The sequence below is a fragment of the Pungitius pungitius genome, chromosome 18 (assembly GCF_949316345.1).
Source record: "Pungitius pungitius chromosome 18, fPunPun2.1, whole genome shotgun sequence".
NCBI classification, from domain to species: Eukaryota; Metazoa; Chordata; class Actinopteri; order Perciformes; family Gasterosteidae; genus Pungitius; species Pungitius pungitius.
In genome coordinates this window covers 16,255,147-16,267,633 of record NC_084917.1, presented here as the reverse complement: position 1 = coordinate 16,267,633, position 12,487 = coordinate 16,255,147, and the positions used below count along the sequence as shown (strand labels likewise).

Here is a 12,487-nt window from a genome sequence, read left to right as displayed (position 1 = left end):
TTAAAACTTTAAAAATTGCAATTATGACACACACACACACACATACCAGTTGTGCATTAAGGCCTCTCCAATGTCTGCATCTCAGTCTAGTTGAGATAACACACACGTCATACATCAAGGCTTCTCTGGTCGTGCGGTTATTTTCTTCCTCACATTAAGGTTTAACTTAGCCACCAACGCAACCAATCATGTTTTGCTTTAAGAATTGTTTGTAAAACTAAAATCTGCTCTCTTTGTGCGGTTAAATTAGCACTTAAGGAGAAAACTAAAAAACTAAAGGAAAGACTCAGTGGGGGTGGAAAGTGTAGAAGGGGAAAGGATGGTTAGTAACCGTGACAAAGGTTGGATGACTGAAAGGCAACAGAACACACACACACACACACACAACCAATTTAAACAGGGGAGGGAAGGAAAGTGTTGAGGTGTGCTAGAGGGGCCTCTGTCAAAACCCCAGTAGATGGAGTTGTGGCCTGGCCTCTCAGCTCTCAAAGGGCCCTTTCATGCTGGAGGCAGAAGGCCACGGTCATATTCAGCCTTGGATGGAAAGGCATTCTATATCCCCCTGTCCTTACATCTCAATGCTGTGGATACATGTAATCAATCACAGTCACGCTTTAGGAAGTTCTGCTCACTTGTATATCTTGGTTTTCTTATTGTCCACTTTCTTACAAAATAGTTTACTATACCCTGAAGGGGTAAACTTTACTATGTTGTGCGGTGCTTGGTAAATTGGTAGGCTCATTGGGATTGTAGAAGAGACGTACGTGCTTGGAGGCTAGTGGTTCCTAGAAGTCAGTTTGTTTTCATACAACAAAGAGTAAAGAGTTTGAGGAGTTACTTTTATGTTCCATTCATGAATCACATTAGGGCTGGGCGATATATCGGTATAAACTAATATATCGATATATTTTTTAAATGGGATATGGAATTAGACAATTTCGCATACATCGATATATTTCAATTTGCGCTCTGAAGGCAAGCTGCCGACCCGGAGCTCTCGGCACTTCTTCAACAAACATGGAGGAAGCAACAACGTCTGCGCATTGTGCGGAGGAGAAAAAAAAAAGCAGTGGCTCAGTAATTTGGAGATGGTTCGGATTTAAAGTATCCGATGAGCAACAAAACAACGTTATATGTAGGGAGTGCCATAAACAGGTTACAGCCAGGGGTGTAAGCACTTCAAATCTTTTTCACCACCTAAAACAACGGCACAAACTGCTATACGAAGAGTGTGTGAAACTGCGCGCTACAGAAGCCGCACGCCAGAAACAACCCGAACAAGCTCCAGCCCCGAAACAAAGCTTACTGCAAACCTCATTTTCCCGCAGTGTGCCTTATGAAAAGAAAAGTGACAAGTGGTGTACTATAACGAATGCGGTGTCCTATCAATTCTATTCAATTCATTTTATTTTGTATAGCCCAAAATCGCAAATTACAAATTTGCCTCAGAGGGCTTTACAGTCTGTACACATGCAACATCCTCTGTCCCGAAACCCTCACATCGGCACAAGGAAAACTCCCCCAAAATATGAAAAAAAAACCTTCAATGGGGAAAAAAGGGAAGAAACCTTAGGGAGAACATCAGAGGAGGGATCCCTCTCCCGGGATGGACAGACTGCAATGGATGTCATGTGTACAGAATCAACAATGTAAAAGATGTACAATACATTCAATTCCTCTAACAAATGATACAAATAATTGCAAGTAGCAGAACAAGTGTACGGCAGGACCACCACAGGGACAACCACCATCAGGTAGAACCACCATCCACAGAGGCTTCTGCTTCTTCGGGAGGGAGAGCAGAAAGATGTTGGTTTATGACAGTAATATGAATCATATTTAAAGTAATGATGATAGCAGCAGCAGGTGTCATCAGAGCCATGCCAGGAGTCAGAACCGGGGTCCGCACGAAACTATGATCACATTGCTAAAGATATGGTCCCTGTTGAACAAGTCGGATTCAAAATGCTCCTGAAAACGATTGACCAGAGATAGGAGCTTCCCAGTGGCAACTACTTTGCAAGAGAAGCACTGCCAAAATGTATACTAAAGTCAGGCAGAGTCAGGCAGAGCCCAGTCCCGATTTCCAATCACAGCCTCCTAAGTCAATGACGCGCGAAAAACTACCGGTTGTTGTGAAGTTGTGCGCTGCTCATTGTGCAAGCCCGGGCAACGCCGATTCTTTTTCCCATTTTTCTTTTATAAACCCTGTTGTGCTTTTGCCATCCATCAATGCTTTATTAAATGTAGTTATAGTCTTAACCCTTTTCCCTTTTATATATATATCAATCATTACTTGTACCACCTTGTTCACTTCTAGAGAGAGCTCCTGTCCAATCACTTTCCCATAATAATTCCATATCTGTAGATATTTGTAAAATTCCCATTAGGGTTATGTCGTTTTCAAGTGTTAACTCATTATCTTTCCCTCTTCCACCAGCATGCACCATGCACTTATGCGCCCGCTGTCCGAATCACCCACCGCACCCAGGTGGTTTGAAACTGCTATTAGAAGCCACCGCTTCAATAAATTTGAGTCCATCTCCGCCTTATTATGTCTAAGTAATTTGAACCATAATTCCAAGGTACATTTTGTGAATCCATTTGATTTCTAACCATAAATGTTTCCCTGTCTCCTATAATACCCTGTATTGGACACATTCCAAATCATTTTTCCATTTATTTCCATTTTGCTTCATAATCACCATCATTTTCACCAATGTACATATCTCAGCTGGGCCACGTGGAAGTATTGTTTCAAGTTCGGCAGACTCCGACCCCCCCCTCTCCATCTTTAGCTGGAGAGTTCTGAATCTCACTCTTGGCCTTCCCCCCCCTATATGAACTTGGATATCATCGTGCCCCATAATATGAATTGTGTTTGAGGTAAAAGTAATGGATAATACATTCATTCTTGTTAATTCAATCCTTGAGCTAAAATCCAATGTTAGGGTGGTCCAGCTATGTATATCTTAGGATTAACCGATAATAATACAATCATATTTTGCCCTACATCAGGGGTGTCAAACTCCTTTCAGGTCCGGGCCAGATACTGCCCACTTCGAGCGAATTTGAATCCAAATTTCTAACACCGTCAATAGGAAAGTCCAATTCACCCTGTCAAGCGCCTTTTCGGCCTCTACGCTAACCAGAATAGACTCTTTTCTTTTTTTTGGCCTAGTCTATAATGTGCAGTATCCGCCTCATGTTGTCTGTTGCCGCTCACAAATGTTTGGTCCTCGTCGATTCAATACCGTGTAACGGCGTGTAATCGTCTAGCAATTATAGATGCATTTAACTTGTAATCCAAATTTAATAACGATATTGGATGATTATTTCCGCATAATTCCCTCTCTTTTTCCCGGTTTAGATATGACGGTTATTATTGCTTCTGTCCATGTTGGAGGTAATCGGCCTTTTTGTAATGTCAAATTAAAAGATTTAACAGCGGAGACAGTTTGTCTTTGAATGTCTTAAACCAGCGGTTCTTAAGCTTTTTGACCTTGGGCCCCAATTCTGTTTTACAGATGCATTCACAATAAATCTGCGTCGGCAATATTTCACAATCAACGTGCAATTTTGTCGACTAATCTTTGCAGCTCTAGGAGGCTCTCACAAAATATAAGGGTATGGGTTAGTTTGAAGCTACAGAGCCCTACCTGTAATCAGTGTGTAGCCCTGCCCTACCCTGCTTTATGGTCGATTTGACTCTAAATGGACCATAATTTACAAAATGAACATCATGCTGTATTAAAGAAGACTTGAAGCTAGAGCTTGAAACCATAAACAATGTATACTGGGGGAATAATTAAGGAGAGAAGTAGTCATTTTCTCATAGACTTCTATGGGACCAGAGAAGTTGCACCCTGGTGGTCACTAGAGAGAATACAACTTTGACTCATGACCAGTGCAAACAGAGCGTGCGTCCACGAAAACCATCGCACTGTCCCCCCTCAAGTATTGAATCAAGGTAGTAGTGTTGTTCCTTCTGTGTTGTTTGTCATTACCTAGGCCACATTGAGCTGCAGACACGTGACTCTTATTTCCTTACGAGAATGACAGCAGATATTGTTCATAGTTTGAAGTTAAAACGCTCAAAGCTATAGTTTATACTTTCAGAGGATAGTTTCAGAATAGTTTAGACCTTGTGAAAAGTTCTAAGGATAAAATTTAGATTGATGGCTCTTAAGCCTAAGAGCTTAGTAGAGTCTTTTATGGACCTGGGCTGGAACAGAATCAAAAACAGAAACAGGGTTTAAGCCTGTGTCTGTTGTTCCCTTAACTTTATGAAAATTACATGAAATCATGTAGTCTGTCAAAGAACCAGTTTATCGAGAACACAAAACTTGTAGGTTCTTTCTAAAAATTAACCCTGTTTGTTGTTTCCATAAAGTTTTTAGTTCTGGAACAGATGTGAACAGTGGGCTGAGTGGGAAAAGATCAAACACACAAGTGTTTGTTTCGACACTTGCATACTTCATCCTTGTAGTGCGATGTTTGAAAGACATTTGCAAGGAGCCGTTTAATATCTCAAAGGACTTGACGCATCTTGGGTGAATAAAAATCCAGCATTTGCATGCAGAGATATAAAGCAAAACAATCTTTCTGTCTCATAATGAAGGAGGTTCCAATCTTTGGTAATGGTGACTTCTGAAAGGAATGCTGTATGGTTTTGTTCACTGCAAAACCTCAGCACCACCAATTTCCTTCTGACTGGCCACATCTGTCAAGCACATGCTCTGTATCCCAGGGAAGGCAGAGGCCAATGCTAAGTCGAGTCGAGCCAAAAGCCGAGCGTTGTGTCTTCTCACATGGGCCTGATCTTGATTAACTCCCAGGGAGATTCAAACGGAACAGCCAGAGTATCCATTACAAGTTTTTAATGAAAGAAATGGATCATTTGTGTATTCGGCCTAGTGATCAACTTAACAATCGGATGGGGCTGTATTAGTCGATAAAAGATCATCAATAATGCTGAGCATCCATTTATGGAGATGAAATATATTAGTCCTTATTTCCAGTATGTTTTCTTCAGCTTCAGTCTTTTTTAGCTTTAGATGATCCTTGTTCATGAAAAAGCAGGTCCTCGTCGCGGAGTCCCTTATGTTCCACCACAGTTTTTCTACAGTAGCCCAGGAGGGACAAACTAACCACTGGATCTTGATAGACCATCAGCGTGTTCATGTCAGCCACTGTCGATCTCCTTGACACTCTGCAATCCAGAGAAGTTTTGTTTGGTTGGACTGTGTAACCTCTCGCGGCATGGTCTGAACGTTTCCACTGAGAGCATGAACTCTTAAGGCTGGAACATGCTTCTGCGTCGGGGTTTGCGTCTTGTGTCGACTGACTCGTTTCAATTCATGGTTTTAAAAGGCTTGCGTGTGTTGCGGAGCAATTCACCGCCAGAACACTAGGTGGAAAAACCTTTTTTTAATGCTGAAAACCTACAGACTGACGTCTTTGTGTGTGGAAGTCATTGGTTTGTTTGCCTTTTTTCGCGGACATATTTGTCCCGTGTTTTTCTCCACTTTACTTTGTTCACCCCTCGACCGGCAATCTGACTTTTGTGGAGATCTACATCCACTATAAGGTGCCATCCACCGGTCCTTTAAGTCCGCCAATGACGGGTTGTATCAGTGGTCCTATTTACGTTTTTTTGAAAACGCAGAAGCATGAACTAGGATTTACAGTAAATGGCCCGTGACCTTTTCAAGCTCCGCCCTCAGAATAAACTGCAGATGTGCTGCCAATCTTCTAGAAATTATTCCCAATGTAGTTCCACTTGTCCAAGACATATTTTTCAATAGACTTTGCAGCCTCTTGGGACCACGTTGGGCTTTAGTTTTAACTCTTGTATCCTCTTTGTGGCTATTTTTTCACAGCGAATCAGGGTCTGTCAGTGGATGCAGATGGTGTGGCTGAATCTCAAAGTGGAGCTGCACCCACAGCTGAAGGTAAGATCAATATTTATCTTTGTTTTTATTAAAGCGCTATCATTTATATGTTGAATCTCATACATTTAATTCATACAAAGCCCATTCAGCTTTAGCCGGTGTTTACATCCCTACGTGGGTCTTTGATGACACCCGTGGTGGCTGACAATAGAGGTCACTGGGCCGTGGCCCAAATTGACCAATAATTATAATAAACTGTCAATATTTGTGGAATCAATGAATGTATCCAGTAATATTGGTAAAATATAATATCTTAGCTGAATATGTGCTTTTCCTATCTGCATGAGAAGCCTCTGTGGATGGTGATTCTATCTGATGGTGGCCCTCTTTACAGTCTGTAAATTTGTAATTTGCGATTTTGTGCTATACAAAAAAAAATGAATTGAATTGAATGTCTCATCAGCTTTGGGGGACAAAAGCTGTGTCTCAATTGCCTAGGCTGTAGCCCTCAGGCTTCAGCAGCCTTTGTGGTAGACCTGGGCTCGGTTCTCCAACAACCGCATAGGCTGAACCGAGCAGTCTCTGAGACTAAGATTGGCACATGGAGCAGCCGGGATTCGAACCACCAACCTTGCGTCTCGCAGCGCATCACACTACTCCATGTGCCACCATCTCCCATGATCAAGCGAGCGTTAGCTTGCTAATAACAGCAGTAAAGCAAAGACACGTTTTTATTTTTGGATCATTCCTTTTTAAATCCGTTGTCTTGTATATATTCCGTGCTTTGTACTTAAGTTGTCCATTAAATATCCCTCCTAGGATCGGTCTCTATCAGGGGGGGACAAACCTTTTGACTCGCGGGCCACAATGTGTTCTAAAATTTGACAGAGGGGGCAGGAACTAATGGATGTGTTTGTAAGAGCTAATATGAATTGCATCTGAAATGACATGAAAAGGCTTTGGCACTAACCGAAGCGTTAAATAGTCGTCGCGGTCCATATCGGTGACAAGAACCACCGCTGCCCCACAGTGACCGAGCGGTCTGGCTTCATGGATGATGTCATCATGACACGTTAATAACCGCCGTTACGGCCCGCCGTACTGGAGAATCCATCTTTAACTAAGTAGGAGTAAGAGTGAAGCATGATCACTTCAGCAAAGTGTCAAGTGTCAATGTCAGGTCATAATGGCTGTGCTGTACTTTGGACTTTGCTGAAGGAAGCGCCGATGATTGTGAATCATCATTGAAGTAGCTGATGCTGCGCTCCATGAATGTCCGGACCACATGTTATTGCTATTTTCTCAGTTGTAATGCTTACTTTCACACATCCTCATCCTGCTCCTCAAGGTTATTTCCTGGAGTTCCAAGGGCCAGTCAACAACATCACCCACTTCCAGGGCCAGACGGCCACGCTGCACTGTAAGGTGACAGGGAACCCACGACCCTCCATTCGCTGGTTGAAAAACGATGCCCCCGTAGTCCAGGAGCAGGGTCGCATAACCATCCGTAAAACAGAGGCAGGATCCAAGCTCCGCATCCAGGACCTGGACACGACAGACACGGGCTATTATCAGTGTGTTGCCTCCAACTCACTGAAGGTCATATCTGCCACAGGCGTCCTCTACGTCAAACTAGGTATGCTTCACATTTATAATTCCAAGGGAAACATAGATTGTGCAGAGCGACAGCGTGTTTCCATGAATGTTCTTCTCCGTAATGACCTCTAAATTTAATTCAAGCAGTCTCTTAAGACATTTATTCTCTCTAGTGCCCACCAGGGGACATCACCATGGTCCTTAAGAAGTCTATGAGAAGATGACTACTCCAGCCGTAAACGTTGTTTTTTTTATTATAGCGATTTGTTTTTCTCTTATGGTATCTTATGGTAAATATTGTAAATATTACTTTATGGTATCAATAAATCTCTGGTTAGGCATAGAGTTCAATGCCTATATGGTCACCTCCTTTCAGTCTATGGTAATGACCTTTAAAGATATAACGTACTGCATTTTGTCTTTTACTGTAATATTTAGGGCTATCACGTCAACTAATTTCTGTTGTGCGATATAGTGCACCAAAATTAATTGCCATAAATGATATTATTGTGACTACATAATGACAATAACAGAATATATTGCACAATAATGCAAGTACGCTCTTTCAAAGAACAAAGAACTTTTTATTTCATCATAATATATCGAATTAGAATCAGTTTTATTTAGGATATATTTTTTCACATTCTAATAAAAATACACCTTTTGTTAACAAAAAAGTGCAAATGACACAGAGCGGGGCAAAGCATCAGGGCAGATCAAGCATGGACAGGTACAGGATTGAGGGACATGCCTCTATGATATATGACATCTTCATAGCAGTTTTTCCTTCATACAGGATTGCAGGGGGATGTATCCGCTGAGGGGACACTGCTACTATATTACATTACACTAAATATGTATATATTGTACTGTGGATTATACTAAACAAAAATTGTGTTCAAAGTGTTGAAATAAGTGTTAAATATTTGACTGCAAAGTAGTGTGTGGAGTGTCTTCAAATAATGGCGGACAGTATGAAGCCCACTAATCTGATGAGACCCTCCACCCTTATCGTGTGAACAAGCACCTTGAGTTTAAAGAAAAAGACATTTGGAAACAGTCTTGCCCAGCAGAGTCACTTTGTAAAAGCTGTGAAAGAAATACTCGCTTCCTATGAAGTAGCCTACAGTTAATTCATTTCATTCACAATAAAGAAGGTATAATCTATTTTTGGGGGCCTTCAATGTTCCTATTTAATCAATGGGGGGCTTGGCGGAAAAGTTGAACTTGGGTGTTGCCTGAAATTGATTGGAAGGCTTTACCTAAAAAAAAAAATACAAAACTGATATTTAAGAGTGATTATTTTTGTTTCAATCTTAAAATGATACATAATATACTTTTATATGTGTCTTGTTCCGTTAAAAACATGCATGGAAAATGCTACTTGTAAAAAGTTCCCTCTTTAATACTACTTAATACTTAATATTTTATTTTGGTTTTACAGGACAGATGCCCACACAAAGCCCAGATGAACCGTAAGTGAACACTGGTGTGTGTGTGTGTGTGTGTGTGTGTGTGTGTGTGTGTGTGTGTGTGTGTGTGTGTGTGTGTGTGTGTGTGTGTGTGTGTGTGTGTGTGTGTGTGTGTGTGTGTGTGTGTGTGTGTGTGTGTGTGTGTGTGTGTGTGTGTGTGTGTGTACAGACCCGTGTGTACAGACCCAGATGCAGTATTACAGACAGCAGCAATAATTCTAATTAGAGGCTAGATTTGAATATTAAAACTTAATTCTTAAACCACTATTCCTTGACCTGTGTGAAAAAAGTCACACGGTCATGGAAAGATGAGTTTGGAAAAGTCATGATGAAGTAGGAAAAGAAAACTACTGACATGTCAGTGTGCAGCGGCCAAACTACCATTTCTCTGAAGATGGACTACATGGAAGCATTGGAGATGCCTTCATGTGTTGTTACAGTGCTGAGTCATGCAGTAGACATAAAACAACCAGGTTCAAAGTATTACTTTATTAACACGCTTGCCATATTAATGAGTTATGCTAATGAATAATGAATAAATATATCCGCTGCAAGTGTGGCAAGTTGGGGAGTTACCTCCTTTCCTTTCGTAAAGAATGGTGCAGTCTTAAGCATTTAAAAGTAAAGTCTTCCTTACTGAACTAATGCTAGAACTTAGTTTGTCTAGTGTTACATTTCTCATTTCATTTTAGAATAATAATCAAGCAACAATTAATGGCAATGATTTACATATTGCTCTGAAGTTTTTTAATGACTTCTCCACTGACTACTACAGTCATTAAATGACTTGGACTGTAGGGTGACTGTGCAATGCATGGTTTCTCTACTGGGACACCAAAGAAGCTACTGATGGGGGTTGGGGTCTGCAAAGAGCCCCGGGGAGGTGTGGACCATGTGGCCAGAGTGGTGCAGGAAGTCATTTTCTACTTTACAATTCACCCAGTGTGTATTTCAGCAGTACCAACATGTCTACTTGAGATAATTGATGGACACAGATCCTCAGACTACTATTCAGGTTAAGTGTTTCCTGTTTGAATGCGGTGCGTTTATTTTTCTAGTATTCATGCATTCAACACAATAATAATGTAGCCTTTACTCTGTTTTCAGTGGAATAACTGTGTTACTCAGTTCTTTAAAAAAAGTATTTTCTCATATTACCTTGAAAGATGTTCATGGTCTCTGAATAATTACACTTTTCTGTGACTCTGTGCTCTTTTCTAGTGTGCCAGATCAGATTTCCAACAATCCGAAAAGATGAAATGTCACAATCTTAACTCTTATTTAGATTTAACTAACCACATGTCCTCCATCGCCACTTGCAGGAAAACAATAAATTTAATGTCGAGAGGGTTTTTGTCTTGTGTTCAAAGACAGCTGATGTTAACTGTATGGGAGCCTACATTCAGCCAAAAAGTAAGGCAGATTATAGCTGGCACATTAGAGCCATTTTGTTGCATATTCTGATCGTTGTTGTTTTTAAGCAATATGGTTGTACTCAGTAGTACTGAGAACTGGATCACTCAGTACTGGAATATACAAATACAAGTGTTATCTCCTCAATTCAGGCTTATTATAAGTAAGTTATAAAATAAAGTGCTTTCTTGATTTATTTTTGTCTTCAGGTGGCGTGAAAAGGGTTTCTGCCAGCCATACAGAGGCATTGCCTGTGCTCGCTTCATTGGCAACCAAAGCATTTATGTTGAGTCCCTGCAGATGCAGGGGGAAAGTGAAAACAGAATCACAGGTCAGCTGATGTATTGCACTGTTATCAAGAAATAGGGGGGTATAATTCTAACAACCAAAGATATCTGACATTCCAAAAAACATGCAGGACACAGTTCAAACATGTCTCTGTTTCCTCCCTCTTAGCTGCCTTCACTATGATTGGAACCTCTACCCACCTATCAGATCAGTGCTCCAGGTTTGCCATCCCGTCCTTCTGTTACTACGTTTTCCCGCTCTGTGACGAGGTCACCCGAGCCCCTCGGCGGCGCCAGCTCTGTCGAGATGAGTGCGAGGCCCTGGAGAACGACCTGTGCCACGCCGAGTACAACATTGCCCGATCCAATCCCATGATTCTCATGCAGCTAGAACTCCCCAGCTGCCACCTGCTGCCGCGGCCGGGCACGGCCGATGCTGCTTCCTGTATGAGGATAGGAGTGCCGGCAGAGAAACTGGGTCCATGTAGGTGGATGCTGTGGCATGCACACACAAATTGATGTAAAAGCACCTTTCATTTCAGTTACACTAACATACAGCTTTCCTAAAATATTAGGTAGTAAGGGTTCCAGTCAAAGTAATTTTAGGAAGTTTTTTCTTTGCAATGTTAAGTGTCATAAAGTGAACAAAAAAAATGAACAGGATATGACAGTTCTAACATTTTAACAACATCTTAACTGGACCCATTTAACAGTTCTCTTAATGTGTTGCTATGCTACACACTATAGCACTGCCACTCTCTGAATCAGCTAAGACACAGTTTAAAATATAGGTCAATTTTGTGTTGCAAGAAGGAACGTCCACACTGAGTCACTGTCTCTCCCAAAGATTCGTCCACAGACCACAGCTGCTACAATGGAAGTGGGGCTGACTACAGGGGCACAGTCAGCATTACTATGTCAGGTCACCATTGCCAGCCATGGAGCTCACAGTACCCTCACAGTCACCACCTGTCCAGAGACTACCCCGAGCTCTGGGGAAGTCATAACTTCTGTCGTAACCCAGGGGGCCAGATGCAGGCGCCATGGTGCTTCACGCTGGACCATAAGGTCAGGATGGACCTGTGTGACATCCAGCCCTGCAGTAAGTACTAGTGCAATAATAATATCCTTAATAGATCATCATTTTTAGGTTAGCTCACATAATGAGTGTTTTTTGAGAATGCTGTAGTGTTCAAAGAAAAATAACTTGCTACCTCATTTGTATTACTAACTGCAGAGCTCCCAGAGAACCCCAGGAATGAGATTCTCTTCATTCTGATCCCTGCCATATCCATCCCTTTGGTCATCGCGTGCCTCTTCTTTCTGGTCTGCATGTGTCGCAATAAGCAAAAGGAATCAACTGACACACCACTACGGCAAAGCAGCTCCCCTTGCCAGGACATGGAACTGTCTCTCCTAAATCAGCAAAAACACCAGGTAATACACACACAAGAAGTAAAGAGGCTCATTGACACTGGCACTTCATTTAAATTCTTTCTGGTCGTGTTCAAAACAACATTAGCAGTGTATTAGAAAAAACGCCTCCTTCATTAAGAATAAGGCATATTTACAATTAGGAACTTGCGCCACCACTTGTTCAAAATAATGAATTTTAAGCTTGATTCAAACTTAGAAATTGGGCTAAAATAGTATTCACCAATGCTGAACTATATGGGTTCAGATCAGTCTCAATAATTGCAAATGCACACAGAACGACTCTCAAATGCAATGAAAAAAACACATTTGTGGATCTGCGACGCAAGAGTCTCAAAAAACCCACACACAAATGTGAAGTGAGCCACAAAATGAACACAGTGCAATTAAA

The 12,487-nt window shown here is 41.5% G+C and overlaps 1 protein-coding gene across 1 annotated transcript in view; it reads left to right on the top strand.

The window, feature by feature from the left end:
• ror2 (receptor tyrosine kinase-like orphan receptor 2) overlaps positions 1 to 12,487 on the top strand; it is a 51,547-nt gene that overhangs the window by 35,911 nt on the left and 3,149 nt on the right. Inside the window, exons 2-8 of the mRNA XM_037484774.2 lie at positions 5,883 to 5,954; positions 7,243 to 7,530; positions 8,935 to 8,965; positions 10,585 to 10,706; positions 10,832 to 11,146; positions 11,510 to 11,764; positions 11,900 to 12,099. Of these exons, the coding sequence (XP_037340671.1) occupies positions 5,883 to 5,954; positions 7,243 to 7,530; positions 8,935 to 8,965; positions 10,585 to 10,706; positions 10,832 to 11,146; positions 11,510 to 11,764; positions 11,900 to 12,099 (1,283 nt within the window). The remainder of the gene's footprint in view (positions 1 to 5,882; positions 5,955 to 7,242; positions 7,531 to 8,934; positions 8,966 to 10,584; positions 10,707 to 10,831; positions 11,147 to 11,509; positions 11,765 to 11,899; positions 12,100 to 12,487) is intronic.